Below are 20302 nucleotides of genomic sequence, written 5' to 3'. Positions count from 1 at the left end.
CTTGAGTTGTTGGCCACGTGTAGTTTGCCTTCCCCCCTCAAATTTTGTATGTATTTCTTTTTCTTTCTATTTTTAAATAAAATGCAGTATCGATTTATAAATTACGAAAAATGTTGTTGGATGTGGCCTTGCCCACGTGACTTATAAGACGTGAATCAGTGTGTTACTGGTGTGGGCTTTTAAAACGATAAACATCTAATTTCTGTTATCCCCTTCCTCCCAAAACCCTAAACAGTCGACAGCCCCCCCAATCAAGGGATAATCAGGTTTTGCTAATTCTCTCTCTTCCTTCAATTTTTTAATTGGTGATTTTGAATTTGTAATCTTAATAAATTTTATCCTGGTTTAACAGTTTTTTTTTTTATTTCTTTTTAGATTAAAGTTTGATGTGATGAAGAGGGCAATGCCTTGGAACGATGATGAGGAAAATGATTCATCATCTTCTGATGAATCATCATCTTCAAATTCAGACTCTGAAGCTGAAGATGGACCTCCCAACACCAAGTCTAAGAAATCATCTCAATCTGGTATCTTACTCTCTTTTTCTCTTTTTTGTCTTGAATTTTTTTCGGCTTTTCCTTCTTTTTCCGTTTTATAATTGAATTCAATGGAATTGATATCTGCCTCGACTCGTAGGTACTTAAATCACGATAAAAATGAGCAATGCTTCTGTGTGTGTGTGTGTGTATGTATATTGGAATATCTCTATCTTCCGTTTAGGAACCACATTTGTTGTTAGGTAGCAGTATCATAATTTTGCTTACTAGTTTGTACAACGAAGGGACCCAAGGATGTCTACTCATATTAATGTTATCAGTAGTAACAAGACAAAGAAATCTGAAAGTTCACTAATCTTCTCACTCGTGCCTACTAAGCAAAAATCTTACCTAATGCTCCAACACATATCCACACCTAACACCCACACCTAAGTCTGAGCATTATAAATTTTTTCCGTACAATGGCATGAATATTGTACTGATAAGGTTTGAGTTATATCAACTGAAATTGTGCCTGTCAATTGCAAATTTCTTTGGTATTTTATCCTTTGAAATATATTTTTATGTATTTCTGACCTAAGAAAAAAGATACCTGGTTTACCTTTATTAGCTGTATATGTACAGCAAAGCCTGGGAAACAAAAGAGTGCTGCTTTGCATTTTGAAGCATTGAAGCGGCATGGCTATAAGGGAGGGCTATCTGTCCTCAATGTGCCTCCTCCAAAAGAGAAGCCAGACTGGTCTTGGTCTAATGGCAAAGAAGGTCGTGAAACCAGGGAGGTTAAAGAATCTTTTGAAGACAGACAGAAAACAAGAGCTGCAATATTGGATGCAGAGGAGCTGGCTAATGTACAAACTCGAAAAGAGAAGCAGAATGTTTCTTTTTCACAGAAGGAGAAGCGGAAAAGAGAACTTGGTCAAGCTAGTAGGAGGAAGAATTATGTTGAAGAAGAGAAGAGGTTGCTAAGGGACCGTGGCATCTATTCTGGTTTTGATACTTGATCTGTGGTGGTGCGGGTAGGCATGAAGTTTCTCATCTTGTGTGTGATGTAGAAGACTTGTAATATACATGAGCTTTTTTCATTCTGTATGGGATCTAGAAGACTTACTATATGGAACCTCTCTGATGTTAAGACATTCGGTTGTAAAATCTATTTGGTAGTTTTTGAGAAAAGCAGGTTCCATATTTGTTGTATCCTAAAGATGCTTAATGATCTTACAGGACAGTTATAAAGTCACTGAAATTAACAGCATGTGTGGTTGGTATTTGAATTTAATGGCTAGCTCAAGTCCGGGGAAATTGGCTATTACCTACCTAAAACCAAGGCTGAAGCATCCCTCTATTAACTTTCTAGATTTGTCCTAGATGGAAATGAACGGAGCGCGACTATATCTTGCCAATTCTAGTCTCAAACTGTGGATTTTGTTGTAAGCAAGTTTGCGTTAGACTCTGTTGATGTGCTCTCATGTTCCTCTTAAGTGTAAAATGCTGTCCTTTAGATTGATCATTTGTTCAGACGGTTCTGTTCTAACGGATGAGAATGCTGTTATGAATTCTAACTATCACTTTCTTTTCTTGTGGAATGCTTGTGGAATGGTCATAATATAGGTTTAAACGCCAGAAGTAGTTCCTGGTGGAGGAGCAGGATGTGATTGCAGCAAACTTTCAATTCCCAATTATCTGTTTGAAAAGTTCTCTACCTTTCCTTTCAAGGACTAGGTGAAACATGAACACGTGTTGTTTCCTTCTCATCATTTTAGAGGATAAATAATTCAAGTTTGGGAAAAGTTGCAACTTCCCTGTATGCTGAGAGAAGGTTCTAGTTATGGATTTTTGATCTTACAATTCCTGCAGGACTATTGAGGAAATTACTTTGTTGCTTCGCCAGGAAGTATTCGCCCCTAGATTCTAAAATGTGCCACACCGTTACCGATAGGCTCTACACTGTAACTTTGATAATCTTAAGGAAATTTCCAAAACAAAAACAACATTGTCTGTCATTAGAGGTTGTCACCGGAGGTTGCTTGACCCTAGTTTTAAATATCTGTTCAAAATTAAGCATCATGCACATCATGTAAATCCATGACTTTCAGTTTCATTCAGATAAAATGAGGCAATTGTCTGAAGCATGGTTCTTTATTTCTTAGACGAGGGACTAAATATTACAACCATTCAAACTAACAGATAAGATTACAAGACGATACGAGAACTTTCTCCCACTACACTCCATGGACAGTCATCATCTCCTTCATCGTCGCTCTGCAGCTGTGCCAGCTTCTGAATATTGAGGGGATAAGCTTGGGTACTAGATTGACTAGTGTAAGCCTCTGTTGCAATGAGCAAATTCCAAGCGTCCGAAGGATGGACTGCATCCCAAAAGACATACTGACTTCGATCAGCACATGGCTCTGAATCAGGGATACAAAGCTCTCCATCACTCCCTACTTGGCAGCAGCTAGCATTCGTCACTGTAAAACCTGGAAAAAGATAAAAAAGAACAATGGAAGAAAACTTTTTAAGTTGTTCATTGTATGATGAAAGTTCCAATATTCTGTTGTATTGCTGCAACAAGAAGAGAAAAGAAAAAGGGCAACATTACCGAGTGAGTTTGCAGTGTCAGTTCCAGAAGGATTTAGATAGGTAAATGTAGCATCGGTTAGGTTGCTATTGAGTTCATCAACAAGTGATATAAGCCTCTCATTGAAAAGTTGGGCAGCATTGTCCAATTTTTCTACGCAGAGAGAGCCATTCGTTCCGTACACCGCCATTGCATTTGGAGTACAGCCTATCGAACCAATTCCAAACAGGGCAAGCATCCTTGCTCCATCATTATACAGAGTCTAGTGGTCAGCAAAAAAACAGTAATCAGGCGTGAGAATTCTTATATCAATATAGTAACCTAAGCCCCCCCCTCCCCTTTTTTTTCTACTATTGAAACCTTTATTTGCTGTGAATATTGTTCAATGAGGTATGCAGCATATTGGTCTGGAGTGTATAACCGGCTTGTGTTGTAGAACTCCGGTATGAAATAATTGTTGAGGTAGTCATTGCTGCCGATTTGGACCGCATATATGCATTTGCTAAGAAGCTTTGAAGCTGAACATTTTCCCAATATCTCACCCATTGTTGAGATTATAATTTGGTGGTTGCTTAGCTGCTTGTTCATGCTTATTCGATCACCCTGCCCAGTATAAAGACAGGAATAGCATTTTTAGATGTTGACTCCATTAAGCTACCGACTTTTTTTTTTTTTATTTATTTTAAAAAGAAAAATAATTAAGTGAACAAGGGCGTTGCAAGATGATGAGGTGCAAATTTATTGTCATTGTGACCCCATGAATACCGCATATGATTACCAGTTGTTCTCCAGTTTCATTAAGAATTCCTGCCGAACCAGATGCATAATTCACACCTTTGAGAATCTCTATGCCTCTTGCAGTGGCAAACGGAGGGATAAATTCTTCGAAATCCAGTAGTTGAACTGTCATTGTATTATATTAATACAGAAAGCTTTGTATTACATTAAAAGACACAAGCAAATAGTTCTATATATCACAAACAGTTGTTATATAGTATCTTGTATATATAGGGAAGAAAAGTCAAACCAATGATATCCTGCATGGTTCGGCCATTAGTAAACCTTCCGGTGGGTCCTCGAGGAAAATCGATCCCATAAGGCGCATAATTTACTTTGGCTGTCGTCGCAAGGTTGTTGTTGTTTCCGTCATCCGACAATGAGTCCCCGAAGATGAAGTAGCAGGGCACCTGCGGCTCTGCATTAGCGCAGTCGTGAAAGTTTGTCGCTAACAAAAAGGAAACAGGCAGCAGCCACCATGGCTGAAACTTAGATGCCAATGCCATTGAGTACTAAACTGAAGAGGGCAGCAAAATGAGATGGAAGGTAGAATTATAGAACAAGTGAAGCAGAAAAAAGGAAATATAAATGGTGAGAGAGATGAAAGGTAGGACCAAAGAGGAGAGGTAGGTTGAGGCCAGCAAGTGAGGGAGATGGTTTGGTTGGTAACAGTCAGCAATAATCAACAGGAACAACGTACATAAGCACAAGGAAGACGAAAGCGTTGAATTATAAAACGTGACTGATCTATATATATATATATATATATTAATATCTGACCAGTCATTGTATTAATTACTCCATCTACCTACACTTTTTGTATTTGTCTGGATACCTTCTCCTCTAGCTTTGTGAGCAAAGTTTGCAGACCTAAAGTTTTTGTGATCCTTTTGATATTAATAGATGATCAATATTATACTATTTGTGTTGCATTTAAATGTGGTGTAACTATGTTAATTATTTATGAATAATTAATAAATACTTAATTTAATTAATATTTAATATTGTTTTGTTATTTTTAATTATAATTGAAAAATATATTTATTAAATTATCATTTTAATAATTGGGATATGTTATGAAAAATAACTTAAAATAACAAATAAAAATAACTGAAAGAATAATTAAAGATAAGAAAGAAGGTATTTAGGGGGAGAAAAGAGATTTTATTGAAGTGTGTGTTTACAAATGAGTTGAGAGGGCTATTTCTAGGTAAATAATCCCCTTTTATTGATAGAATTTACAAGATGAAGATAACACTTAGAGATTATATGGATTAAATCCTAATCCAACCTAATTTACATCAAATCTAGATATAAATAGAATAAATGAATATTCACAAAAATATTCATAACACTCCCTCTTGAATATCTATTGTATTAAGAATATGCCTCGTTAAAATCTTACAAGGAAAAAATCTCATGGAAAAAAATCCGAGTGAAGGAAAAAGAGTACATCATTCTTTTTAAGAATACGCTTATGAAATACTGTCTCAGTAAAAACCTTATCAAGAAAAACCTAGTGGGAAAAACCTTGATGAAGGAAAAGAGTACAGTGCGTATTTTACTCTCCCTGACAACTGCATTATTTAAGATCTTTAAAACGGCACATCTCAATCTTTTGTACCAACTTTTCGAATGTTGCAGTAAGAAGGGCTTTAATAAACAAATATGCTAGATTGTCACTTGAACGAATTTGTTGAATACTAATATCACCCTTTTCTTGGAGGCCATGAGTGAAAAAGAATTTTGGCAAAATATGTTTTATTCGATCATCTTTAATGTATCCTTCCTTTAACTATGCTATGCAAGTAGTATTATCCTCGTATAATGTTGTTGGAATTTCTTTCTTGGTTGACAAACCACACATTTCTCGAATATGTTGAGTTACAGATCTTAACCAGACACATTTATGACTTGCCTCATTAATTGCTAAAATTTTTGCATGGTTAGAAGAAGTAGCAACTATAGTTTGGTTTACAGAATGCCATGAAATAGCCGTACCTCCATATGTGAATAAGTAACTTGTTTGGAATTGAGCTTTATGTGGATATGATAAATATCCTGCATCTGCATAACCAATTAAATCTGATTTTAATGCATTTGAATAATATAAGCCCATATTCATTATTCCTCGAAGATATCGAAGTATATGTTTAATTCCATTACAATTTCTTCGAGTTGGAGAAGAACTATATCTTGCTAATAAATTTACAGCAAATAAAATATTAGGTCGTGTATTGCTAGCAAGATACATTAATACTCCAATTGCACTAAGATATGGTACTTCAGGACCAAAAAGTTCTTCATTATCCTCACGAGATCGAAAAGGGTCTTTTTTTACATCTAATGATCTTACAACCATTAGTGAACTCAATGGATGTGCTATATAAAATCGTTTTAGCATTTTTGCTATATAATTAGACTGATGGACAAAAATTCTATTTGTCAAGTGTTCAATCTGAAGACCTAAACAAAACTTTATTTTTCCAAGGTCTTTCATCTCAAATTCTTTCTTTAAATAATCTACGGCTTTTGATAACTCTACAAGAGTACCAATAATGTTTATATCATCAACATAAACAACAATTATCACAAATTTAGATATGAATCTTTTTATAAAAACACATGAGCATATAGGATCATTTTTATAGCCTTCTTTCGACATATATTCACTAAAGCGATTATACCACATGCATCCGGATTGTTTTAATCCGTATAAAGATTTATTTAATTTGATCGAATAAATTTTCCAAGATTTCAAATTTTGTGCTTTAGGCAACTTAAATCCTTTAGGGATTTTCATATAAATATCATTATCAAGTGAGCTGTCACGACCCGGAACTCCCATCGAGCCAGTGACAACTGCCGCGACATCCCGATAAGCACTCATTACCCCGAATGCCGATCGAAACCTCGCAAGGCTTAGCATCAACTTCCGCATCTCCCCGGTGAATGACAGTTATTAAATCTCGCATTTCAAGAAAACATAAGTTGGTTCCAACTCAAAACAATAAAATATTATTTTCTAGCTCACAGGGGCATTTTCGTCAATTTTTTTTTTGAAATTTCGAAATCCGAAAAAATGTAATATGTAAGTGGAAACACATATTTCATGATTTAAATTAAATTTTGAAGTCTAAAACATTCGTTTAAAGTAAAATTATAGCTATTTGAATATAATAAAAACATTAAATAAAATATTCTATTTTCTTAAAACATAATATTTTCAAAGTCTTCCGAAAATAACTTTTTTAGCGTAAGAGTAAAATAAATTTATTCATATAGTAATAAAGATAATTAAAGTATGAAATTTCGTTTACAGTGACACGTGGGCCCCCAACTAACCAAGAAAGTGTAGAGCTACGAACCCTTACTTCCTATGATGCAACTTCGAGATTAATTCTCGTCTTAATCAACTATCCACAAACTGTCCTAAGCCTGAAAAATGGATAGGAAGAGGGGTGAGATTAAATAATCCCAGTGAGTAAACAATTACCATCAAAAGCATCTAAAGCCGAGTAGATGGAGACAATATAAAAACATTATATCTCAATAATGTTCATAACACAAAATTCGTTTCAATCGATACCAAATAATTTCTTTTCATCAAAATTTCCCGGCTTATGAATTTTTTAAACTTGGCCGCTGCCAGAATCATTCTCGCGGGTACCTTCGTCAAGGTATCCCACTGAGACCGCCAAGGCTATTCAATGACCCATACCCATAAACATGTTTTTACATCTGACACACAACAGTTCCTTGACGTTGGCTGAATCTCACTCTCACGTGGTGGCCCGAACGTGAGGTGCACTCAAATCATACCTCAGGAGATACTCACCCAACATCTCCCCCCGGAGGTAAGTATATAATTGAGTTATCGTGCCCCTCTCATAGGTAGTCCACGGAAACCCCCACCACTGCAGTGACCGTTTAATATACCACCAGACCCATAAAATTTCCAGTAGCATAATATGGCGAATAAAATTTAATCCAATCTATCGAGACCAATCCAAAACAGTTCATATATTTCATGCCAACCTCAAAAATTTAGCCATCATGCTACCATAGTGTCATAAGCCACAATTTCAATAACATATAAAATCATAAATTTCAACACATTCTCCATATACTTAATTTTTTCAAAACAATATTTGATTTCAAAATCAGTATAGATCTCATTTTTATTAAAAACATTTTAATTGGAAAACATAATATTTTATAATTTAAACTCACCATTCAATAAAAGCATCAAACAAGTATAATTACTCTAGATATTTAAGACGATAAATTGTCCACTCACAGTTCTAGGAGTCGATGTACTCCTAATCCCAGTCTTCAAGCACAATTTTGGTACTTTTACCAATGTAATTTGCTCACCACCTATCCACAATGTACAATACATAATTCACCACATCAATGCTTGACCATTATAAAATCAATTCAGGCTCGGTATATATGCATGATATGACATACAACTTATCCGACTACCGCTTAAATGTGATGCTGACCTAATTCGGCCTATTACCCGATTAAATTACTAACGCGTCCAATTTAATCTCAAATTAATTTTTTTCAGTTTCTATACCTCAATTGCACCCAAATTGACTTAATGTTCCTCAGTGTGGTGCAAATTATCAGTCTCGATAGGAAATTACGAAAATACCCCTAGTGGGTAAAAATTCGTATTTTTGCTCCGAAAATTCCCATTATTTTTCTAGGCTCATAATTTATCATTATTCATCATAATTCCTCAAATAAACATCAAGATCAGCAGCCAATATTCTCCTAGAAAATTCAGCCAATAATGGTAATGGAGGAAAATAAATTCTTTTCTTGTTGTTTTGTTCCTAAATATGCTAAACTAACTTAAAACACTAACATAACTTAGAATCAAATTAATCTAACAAGTTTCTCTCTCCTAACCCATTTTTTCATAATTGAATTCATCCTCAAATCACATGATTCAACCATGGAAAATGATGGGAAATGCATGGAAATGATAAATCTTAAGCTAAGCTTGAAAAATCATACCTTTAAACACTTGATTCCTTGAAAAATCACACTTTTTCTTTGAATTTTCTCACTCTAGGGTTTGTTCTTATTTCTCTCTCTCTCCTGCTGGTTTTGGCTGACCATCCCAATGAAGAATTCTGGAACTTTCAAGCCTTTTAATAGGCTTAATAAAATATTATTATTTTATTTACCTTTTGAATATTTTATTATTTTATTTTTTTCTAGCCATCTTTTTTACTTTCTTTTTCTACCACTCAATCCTCTTCACTTATCCATGTCCTCCATGAAATTTCTAGACTTTTTCAAAGTTTTGGTGGAGTAAATTTTTAAAAATTACACTTTTGCCCCCGTAAAGTGAAAAATTACATTTTTACCCCAAAAAATGAAAAATTGCCCATAGACATATTTTTCATCCCTTATACTCATACCATTCTCCAATTTGTCAAATGTGATCTAAATTCTCTCAAAATCTCAAATTTTGTCCGCGGATGGAAAAATTACAATTTTACACCTAGATAGTGAAAATTTCGATTTGACTCCGAATTGATCCTCGAACTCCTAATTACCATTTTGAGTCATCCCTGAACTGTGAAACTCTTAATTTCACCTTAAAATTCCTATTTGAACTAGTTCGAGGCTTAATCGACTTAATGATACCATTAGGGGCAATATCGTCTTTTAACGATTTCTCGAACTTCCTAAATATACAAACATTCTATCGAGCATGTGAATGATATTATAATTATTTTACAAAGCAGGGTTTGACATGAGCCGTATAAAAGGCTGTAACTACATCCATCAAACGCATTTCAAGTTTTTCATGTATTGCCAGACTAATTAAATATTGAAATGTAATTGCATCCACCACAAGAAAATATGTTTCATCATACTCAATATCGGGCTTTTGGGTAAAACCTTGTGCGACAAGCTGTGCTTTATATCTCACAATCTCATCATTCTCATCTCGTTTTCGCACAAATACCCAATTATATCCCACTAGTTTTACGCCATTTGGCGTACGGATTACAGGTCCAAAAACTTCACGTTTTGCAAGTAAATTTAATTCCACTTTGATTACATCTTTCCACATTGGCCAATCATTTCTATATCTACATTCTTCAACAGATGTAGATTCAAGATCCTCATTTTCTTTCATAATATTGAGCGCTACATTGTATGCAAAAATATTGTCGACGTTTATTTCATTTCGATTCCATCTTTTTCCCGTTATGACATAATTTATTGAGATCTCTTCATTTTCACTAATTTTAGGTAGTTGAATTTCTTCTGAGATTATGTTAGGGGTCTTTTCTAGAGTTTTTGTTTCCTCTTCTTGACCATCTTGAATATTTGCTCTTTTTCTTTTTTGAGGATTTTTATCTTTGGAACCGATTGGTTTTCCACGCTTCTTGCGTGTCTTAGACTCATTAGCAACAACAGATTATCCTACATCAATTCTAATTGGAGCATTTGCAGCTGGTATATAAGATTTAGTTACTCTTTGTAGGTCAGTAAATGTGTCTAGCAACTGATTTGCTATATTTTGCAAATGAATTATCTTTTGAACTTCTTGTTCACATTGATTTGTGCGAGGATCAAAACTAGATAATGATAATGTATTCCAAGATATTTCCTTTTCCAGCTGCTTATTTTCTCCCCTTAATGTTAGTAAAATTATTTCATCAAAATGACAATCAGCAAACCTTGCAGTGAATAAATCTCCTGTTGAGGGTTCTAGATATTTAATTATAGATGGAGATTCATATCCAACATATATTCCTAACCTCCTTTGAGGACCCATCTTTGTACATTGTGGTGGAACAATTGAAACATATACCGCACTTCCAAAAATTCGTAGATGGAAAATATTTGGTTCTTGACCATAAACCAATTATATAGGAGAGAATTTATGATAACTTATTGGCCTGATGCATACAAGTGTTGCTGCATGCAAAATGGCATGTGCCCAAGCAGAAATTGAGAGTTTGAATTTCATAAGTAATGGCCTTGCAATTAGTTTAAGGCATTTGATAAATGATTCTGCTAGACCATTTTGTGTATGAACATAACTAACAGATTGTTCAACATTTATTCCAATAGACGTGCAATATTCATTAAAAGCTTGAGACGTAAATTCACCAGCATTGTCAAGACGAATTGTCTTGATTGCATAATCAGAAAAATGTGCTTGCAAACGAATTATTTGTGTAAGCAATCTTGCAAATGTTAAATTGCGAGTTGATAACAAGCACACATGTGACCATCTTGTTTATGCATCGATTAAAACCTTAAAATATCTAAATGGTCCACATGATGGATGTATGGGTCCACATATATTACCCTGAACACGTTCCAAAAACATTGGAGATTCAATCCCAACTTTAGCTGGTGATGGTCTTATAATTAATTTACCTTGAGAGCATGTAGCACATGAGAATTCATTAGATTGAAAAATCTTCTGGTTTTTCAATGGATGACCACATGGATTTTCAATAATTTTCGCATCATTATTGATCTGGGATGGCCTAACCGGTCATGCCAAACATCAAAATTATCAGTAAACTTTTGGTTTACATAAGTTTCAATCATTTTAATTTTTATGTAGTACATTCCAGAGGACAAAGCGGGTAATTTTTTCAATACACATCTTGTACCCAATATAATAGATGTAATATAAAGATATTTAGTGTCTCTTTCATTCGTTGTCTCAATATGATATTCATTCAAACGAATATCTTTAAAACTTAATAAGTTTCTTTGAGACCTAGTAGAAAATAATACATTTTTTATTATAAACTTTGTTCCTCTAGGTAGTGAAATATTGGCTCTTCTAGAGTCTTCAATTAATCTTGTACTACCAGATATTGTATTGACATTAACTTCTTCTATTGTCAAGTGGGAAAAATATTTCTTGTCTTTAAATATAGTGTACATTGTAGCACTATCTATTAAACATATATCTTCATCATTGATCTTGGATCTAACCATATGAATATCCATATTTTCTTCAAGAAAATAAAACATATATAGTAAGCAACTTATATAAGAGAACATTAAATATAAACTTTGTTATTAAAATACAAAAAAAATCTTCCTAATAAACATATTAAAATACATTAACTTTTTAATAGAATTATATAAAACATACCAAGTTTCTAATAGAGTTGTACTAAAACACATCAACAAATAATTTAAGAAATTTCATTATTAGGATTTTCATCATTAATCAAATGATCAATCCGTCCTTCAGGGTGAGCAAAACAATCAGCAACATCCAAGTGTGTGATATCAACTTGGCTATCATCTTCAACAAAATTTGTTTCAATATTTTTTCCTTTATCTTTTAGTGATGCTTGATAAAGTTCAATAAGATGTTTTGGTGTACGACAAGTATGTGACCAATGACCTTTCATGCCACATCAATAACAAACATTTTCTATATTCCTTTTACTTTGTCCACCTTTGTCTTTTTCTTGTATCTCTTCACTATTCATCCATTTCTGATGGGTATTCTTTTTATCAGAATAATAATTTGTGTAACCACCACGATTGTGACAATTATGACGACCTTTTTCACTTCCACGATTACAACCATGGCCACGGTCAAAATTTCTAAATGATGTCGCATTCACTTCAGGGAATGGAGCAGAACCAGTTGGGCAAGATTCACGATTTTTCATCAATAGCTCGTTATTTCCTCAGTCACAAGGAGACATGAAATCAGTTCAGAGTATTTCTTAAAGCCTTTTTCACGATATTGCTGCTGTAGGAGCACGTTTGAGGTGTGAAAAGTAGAGAATGTTTTTCCTAACAAATCAAGATCAGTCACCTTTTCTCCACACAATTTTAGTTTAGAACTAATTCTGTATAATGTTGAGCTATACTCACTTATAGTTTTAAAATCTTGCAATCGCAGATGCATCCAATCATAACGAGCTTTTAGCAGAATTACTGTTTTCTAGTGATCATATCTCTCCTTTAGACCTTTCCAAAGATCGACTAGATCTTTTATTGTGAGATACTCAATTTTTAATCCTTCATGAAGATAGTGGTGAAGGAAAATCATCACTTTTGCTTTATTTTAATTGGATGCTTTATTTTTTTCTTTGATTGTGTCTCCAAGAGTTATAGCATCTAAATGGATTTCAGCATCTAGAATCCAAGATAGATAGTTCTTACCAGTAATATCAAGAGCCACAAATTCAAGCTTTGTAAGATTTAACATTGTGATAGCTTAAAAGAAAAACATAAATGTTAGTATTACACAATATATCGTAATTGGTAAGCAAAACAATAAATTGACTGATAAAAAATAATTAATATAAAATTAGCAAGTAACTTATTATAAATTGGTAAAATTTGGGCAAAACAATAAAGTGATAATAAACAAAAATTACCTGAAGAAAAATTGAACTTTGACTTTGTGAAGCTTAAGTGTGAGAGATTAGAGAATCGTACTGATAACGTGTTGTGAAAAATAACTTAAAAGAACAAATAAAGGTAACTGAAAGAATAATTAAAGAGAAGAAAGAAAGTATTTAGGGGGAGAAAAAAGATTTTATTGAAGTGTATGTTTACAAATGAACTGAGGGGGCCTATTTATAGGCAAATAACCCCCTTATTTTGATAAAATTTACAAGATGAAGATAACACTTAGAGATTAGATGGATTAAATCCTAATCCAATCTAATTTACATCAAATCTAGATATAGATGAATAAATGGATATTCACAAAAATATTCATAACATGATAAGATATAATAAATTTGAATCATGATTATCTTTGTGATAATTCATATCTTAACAATAAGTGATAAATTTCTCGGGTCAATCATAGATGTATTCCAACAGAATAGAGATATTGTTTTTGTATAATAAAATTACTAACAACATTTTTTCCTAATCAAGTAAGTCAGTTTTTCTTTAAGTTTGAAAACAAAAATATATTTTCTCTCATTTTTTGCATTTTTGAGATACCATCAATAAAGCATAAAGATTTTGAAACGTGTAATTAAACATGGAGAACTTTGATAGTCACTCCATAACAATAAAAACAAAGAGATCGTTGTGTAGGTGTTGCATGCACGTTTGGAATATGGAAAAAATTCATAAAGCAAGTTTTCGGTTAGAAAGAGAGTAGTAAATTCATCCAAATGATAGGCTCATTTTCCAACAGTGGTATTGGAGCAACATTTTGCTTGTTTTCATCATTTCGTGTATAATATATTTGTATGCTTTGCTATGCCACTACAAAAAAGCTGATTTTTTTCAACGGATTTTTGACGAATTTTGGATGAAAATTTATTTTACTTATACCGACGGATTTTCAACGAATTTTTGATGAAATTTTTCAATGAAATTATTTTCGTTGGAAATTCGTCAAAAATAGTTTTGGTGTAAAAAAAAATTAATCTCGTCAATGTTCTAATAGAACTTTTTATGGATTTTGGACGAAAATTTTCAACAAAATAATTTTCGTTGAAAATACGTCAAAATAGTTTTGGGGAAAAAAATTAATCCTGTCAAAATTTCCAATGGAACTTCCGATTGAAATCCGTCAGAAAGTTTTGGGACCCGAACTTCCAACGGAATATTCCGTTGGACAATTCCGTCGGTATTATTATTTTTAAAAATTTTTAATTCTAAATATATTAATAATTATTTTAAAATTTATTAATGGTTTACAATAAGAAAATTAAATATATACATAGTGAGTTTGGTGGCTTTAAATATTTAAATATGTTTTCCTTTAGTTATTATTTTTTATATATTTCAAAAAATTATAATAGAATCATGAATATTATATAACAGTTCCAAATTTAGTAATATTATTTATACAATGTTTAAAAAAAACATAATAAATATTTTAATTTTATAAAAAGAGATTATAAAATCTAATATATAATTAAACAAAAAAATAATAATAATTTAGGGTCTAATACTATGGTTAATATAAATTAAGAAGACTATTATATATATAGTAAACTTATTGATATATAATATATTTAAAATATATAGTTTATTATATGTATATAAATTAGAATCTTAGTAACATAATATATTAACATTTTATATATATACATATTAATATGTTATAATTATTAGACCTATATATATAATAATAATATTTTGTAATAGATAATATTATGTAAATATATATCACTGTATAATTATATATGTATTAGTTAAATATAATATACATATATCTAATTTATATGTAAGCATTAATATGACTTATAATAAATTTTATATGATTATATTTAATAATTTTACAATAAAGTTATTACTTTAGTTTTTATAACATATATATTGTTTACAATTAGTTATTAATTATACAAAATTTGTAATTATATATAACATTATAACATTATGCTTTAAATTGACCATATATTCTTATTGGCTAATTCTAATGCTACTTTGAGTATGTCATCCTTTGTGATTAATTTCATATTATAATTTTAAAAATTGAAATCATGGGTATTTATAAATATATAACTGTATATATAAGTTATACAAAAATAATAATATTTGATGTACTAATATTAGTTAATATAAATTATTAAGAAGAATGATAGTAAACTAATTAATTAATAATATACTTAAAATATATTAATTAAATATATTAATTAGTTTGTTATATGTACATATACAAATCATAATCATAGCAATTTAAATTTAACTATATATATATTTATAAACCTATATAATATGAAATTATAGATGATATAAATTTTAAATGATATAACTTAATGTTAATATTAATATGTGATAATAAATATCTTACGTATTAATATGTTATAATTATTAAAATTATATATAGTAATGTTTAGGGTTAAACTTATAATACACATATATTTAATTTATATATAAGCATTACTTAACTTATAATAAACTTCAAGTTAAATAATTACAGTTAATAATTAATTTTATTAATTATCACCTTAATTTTATAACATATTAGTTATAATTAGTTATTATTTATACAAACTGTGTAATATATAACATTTTATGTTACATATAATTTGCATTATTTCATATATACACAATAAAATAATATTGGGTTTGTTTACAACTTAATAATATTAAATATATTATATTATACATTAATGTATAATATATTATGATTATCTAAAAATATTGTTTTTGTAATCTTTATAGTTTATGTAGTTAAGTTTAATATGAATATAATAAAAGTTTATTATTATTAATAAAATATAAAATGTTTAAATTTTGTTGTGTGTGATGAAAAATTAAGTGTGCTTTTACCAACTCTACCACCCATTCAACATTTTCTAAAAGTTTGCTTATACTTTAAGACTATACTTAGCAAAATTAAACATTCCCTATTACTTAAGACTATATATTGCTAAAGCCAGGTATATCGCCAAATCCCAAATCCCTAATTTTTAGCTAGATCCCCTTCTCATTTGAAACCCATGGGAAACCCTTGATCATTGCTCCCCTTTCCATGCTGAATGATGACTGAAGCTTCTTTGCCGGCTGAAGCTTGCTTTGCTCTACTATTGTGTTGATTGAAGCTTTTCTCCAAAGTCTCCATTTCTTCTACAATTTCGATCTTAATATCCAAAGCTTAAGGTCTTTTTCGGGTTCTGTTTGCTTGAGCCTTTCCATGTCCTGTCTTTTCTCCTTGCTGCCATGTTCCTGTTGAGTTTCTGTTGTTCCAACTGCTTTTACCTTTTTACTGGATTTTGTGCTATGTTTTCTACTTTGGTGTGTTGTTTTTAAGATGTTGATTTGGAGGACTTTTGGTTGTTTTGCTTTTTGTTTTTGCTACTTCTTGGCTTTGCTGCTGTTGTCTTGGTTTTTTTTCTCTTTTGTGCCGATGTTCTATTGATGTTGAGCTGCCATTGGTTGATTGATCTCTTTCATCTTCAAGAGGCCCTATTTTGGCTTTCTTTTATAGTGCTTTCTTTCATTGTGTTATGTTTTCTGTAACTTTGTTTTAGTGTCTTTATTTTATATTCTCTCTTCTGTTTTTTTTTTACCATTTGGTGGTCTTCCCCTATTTTGTATTGATTCCCAAGAAAAGATTTCTCTCCTAGTTTATTAATGAATTGTTATCTTTGGTTGGAATATTAGATAGTATATTAGAAAGCAGATTTGAAAAATTTTAAGCTTTACTTACTTTCCTTCCTTTTTGTCAAGTCCAGCAATCCAATAATCTTGGAGATTTACTTTTTCTTTGATCTATATCTGTCATATATCAAAATATATTTCCAGGTATGTCAAATTTTTGTCATAATGTTATTACTATAGTATGAAAATTGAATCTTTAATTTGTAAATTTTTGGCAATATTTCATATTCATTCTCGATTTTAAATTTTATATACATAATTTTTGTGTAAAACTTGTCAATTAGTCAAAGCCTGATTTATCCTAGCATTGATTAGAGCAACACTTGGACTTGAATATGACAAAATTCATGCATGTAAAAACAATTGCATCTTATTTTATAAGGAAACTGCTAATTTGGAGTATTGTATGATATGTGGCCATCCTCGATATAAACCAAGGAAATCAGGTGTGGAAAGGCAGAAGAAAATTCCTTACAAAATTTTACATTACTTGCCACTTATACCAAGACTTCAAAGACTTTATATGTCAAGAAAAACTGCTAAACATATGACATGGCATGTGTATAACTGAAGTGATGATGGAGTGCTTAGACACCTTGTTAATGGTAAGGCTTGGCAACATTTCAACCGCATACATGAATTATTTGCAATGGAATCTAGAAATATCATATTGGGATTATGTGCAAATGGTTTCAATCCTTTTGGACAAACTACGAAATTTTATTTTGTTTGGCCAGTAATGCTCATTGTCTACAATTTACCTCCATGGATGTGTTTGAAAAAATAATATATATTTTTTAATTTGGTTATTCTAGGTAGGAAAAGTTCGAGCCAAAACATTGATGTTTTTTCGAGGCCTTTGATAGATAAGTTGAAAGTATTGTGGAACGACGGTGTTCTAAAGTATTATGCGGAATGAGGGTGTTCTAAAGTATTATGCTTATCGAAAACAAAATTTCCAATCGAGGGTAGCGTTGCTATGGACAATTGATGATTTCCTTGCTTATGGTATGTTGTTGGGTTGGAGCATTCATGGACAGTTATCATGTCCTTATTGTATGGAACAATCCAAGTCTTTTATATTAGAGCATGGCAAAAACCTTGTTTTTTTTATTGTCATTGACAATTCTTGCCACCTAATCATGCTTTTAGGAGGTAGAGAGATAAATTTCTTAAAAAAAGAGTTGAGCGCGACTTCCCAATTCCTCGAATCTTAGGTGAAGAAATGTTATCATAGTTGAACTCACTTCTTGATATCCCCATTGGAACAAAATGTGGTGAACAGAAGATTCTTGGTTTCGGTCAAAGTCATAATTGAGTGAAAAAGAGTATATTTTGAGATTTACTTTGTTGACATACGCTTCTTATTCATCACAATTTAGATGTGATACATGTTGAATGTAATGTCTTTGAAAATATCTTCAACACTATGATGGATGTTAAGGGGAAAACAAAAGACAATTTAAAGGTAATATAAGATTTGAAGGTATATTGCAGGGGTCCAGAATTGGAATTAGTGGAAAATAATGAAAAAATTTTCAAGTCTAAAGCCTCGTACACTTTAAATAAGGAGGAAAGAAAAATTATTTGTCATTGGGTGAGACAATTGAGATTACCTAGTGGTTTTGCGTCAAACATATCTCAGTGTATTAATGAAAATCGAATGCAAATTTTATGGGATGAAAGTCATGATTGTCATGTTGTTTTGCAATGATTGTTCCCAATTGCTTTTCGTGATATGGTGCCTAACTCAATTTTGGATGCAATTACTGAGATATCTCATTTTTTTTAGAGATTTATGCTCAACCGAAATACTTGTAGAACACATGAAAGCTTTGGGAAGAAAAATTATTGAAACTGTATGAAACTAGAAAAATCTTTCCTCCTAGTTTTTTTGACTTTATGGAGTATTTGCCGATTCACTTACCTTACGAGGCTAGGGTTGGTGGACCTGTCCAGTATCGATGGATGTATCCATTTGAGAGGTACTATATCTGTTTTTATATTTTAATTATTTCATTAGAAGAGTTTAAGGTACTTATTAAATTGTTTGATTATTATGATGTTTAGGTTTTTACATAATTTGAAGAAGAAAGTGAAAAATTGAGCCTTCGTGGAGGAATTTATATGCGAGGCATATGTTATTGAAGAAGTCTCCTCGTTTTGATCTTTGTATTTTGAATCTATTATGCCGACTAGATTAAATCAAGTGCCATGTAATGATGATGGGGGAGACATGGACTCTAATGGTTGTCTTTCAATTTTTACTCATCCTCGACGAGCTTTTGGTCAACTAGATAAATCTCGATTTTTAGAAAAAGATGAGTTATATGTTGCCAAACTATTTGTTTTAATGAATTGTAAGGAGATTCTTCCTTATATTGAGTAAGTACCATTATACCTTAAACCTTAATGATTAATATAAGATAGTCTTGATTTGTAATGTGTGTAATGTGGATGTAATGTTAGGATATTTGATGAAATGGTGAAAAAGATGTTATCCATATATCAGAAGATGAATTGGAGAAAATACGTGATGCGAGATTTGTAAAATGGTTCCAAGAATATGTAAGTTTATGTGCAATCTATTAGTTGCCACTTAATATAAATAGGCATTATTGATGTGCATTAATAATTAATGCTCTTGTATTACATTTTGGTAGGTCGCAGAACGTAAGGATCAAACTGACCCATGTATACTTGAAATTTATCATGGTCTAGGATGGATGGCAAGGTGTTACAAAGGATACTTCGTAAATGGTTTCAAGTTCCACACTTTAGATTATGGGCAAAATCGTAAGATAATGAATAGTGGGGTATGTGTCAAAGGGAGTTTTTACAATGATTATGAGTGTGACTTTTATGGTATCTTGATGGATATAATTGAGTTAGAATATTTTGGTATTGGAAATAGAGTTGTGCTATTTAAGTGTCATTAGTTTGACACTGAAAAATGTGTTAGGGTAGACCCTTTTCATGGTCTTACTGAAATTAAACACAAATTGATGCTTACTACGAATGAACTATTTGTTTCAGCTGCACAAGCTCACCAAGTTTACTGCAGTAGTTATTCGTCAACCAAAAGAGATCGATGTGATTGGTGGACAGTATTTAAAACAAAAGCTAAAAGTAGATTCCACCTTCCATGTAATAGAGACAAAGAAAATATTTTTGATTTGAATGAAGAAGTGTACCAAGAAGATGATGTGTCTATTCTAATTAATATTACTCTTTCTGAAGACCTTGATATCCCTGCAGTATTAACACGTGGTGATTAGGAAGAGGTTAATGTCTTGATTGAGGACGAAGAAGATGACATGGAAGAAGATGAAGAAGCAAT

The 20302-nt window shown here is 31.7% G+C and overlaps 2 protein-coding genes across 2 annotated transcripts; one reads left to right on the top strand and one right to left on the bottom strand.

The window, feature by feature from the left end:
• Nucleotides 1-116: 116 nt before the first annotated feature.
• Nucleotides 117-1749, top strand: LOC18589338 (uncharacterized). Its single transcript, XM_007014261.3, has 3 exons — nt 117-266; nt 376-527; nt 1122-1749. Exons 2-3 carry the CDS (start codon nt 392-394, stop codon nt 1496-1498), a joined length of 513 nt encoding a protein of 170 aa, XP_007014323.2. The 5' UTR covers nt 117-266; nt 376-391; the 3' UTR covers nt 1499-1749.
• An 865-nt stretch (nt 1750-2614) lies between these two features.
• On the bottom strand, nt 2615-4372 carry LOC18589337 (GDSL esterase/lipase At1g29660-like). Its single transcript, XM_018128404.2, has 5 exons — nt 4103-4372; nt 3854-3978; nt 3436-3678; nt 3097-3337; nt 2615-2974 (listed from the first exon to the last, which is right to left on the bottom strand). The coding sequence occupies exons 1-5, from the start codon at nt 4356-4358 to the stop codon at nt 2688-2690; spliced, it is 1152 nt and encodes a 383-aa protein (XP_017983893.1). The 5' UTR covers nt 4359-4372; the 3' UTR covers nt 2615-2687.
• Nucleotides 4373-20302: the final 15930 nt, after the last annotated feature.

Source organism: Theobroma cacao, chromosome 9 (genome assembly GCF_053813885.1).
Source record: "Theobroma cacao isolate CCN51 chromosome 9, ASM5381388v1, whole genome shotgun sequence".
Lineage (NCBI taxonomy): Eukaryota > Viridiplantae > Streptophyta > Magnoliopsida > Malvales > Malvaceae > Theobroma > Theobroma cacao.
The sequence above is the reverse complement of the archived record's forward strand: the minus strand, read 5'-3'. Positions and strand labels throughout refer to the sequence as shown.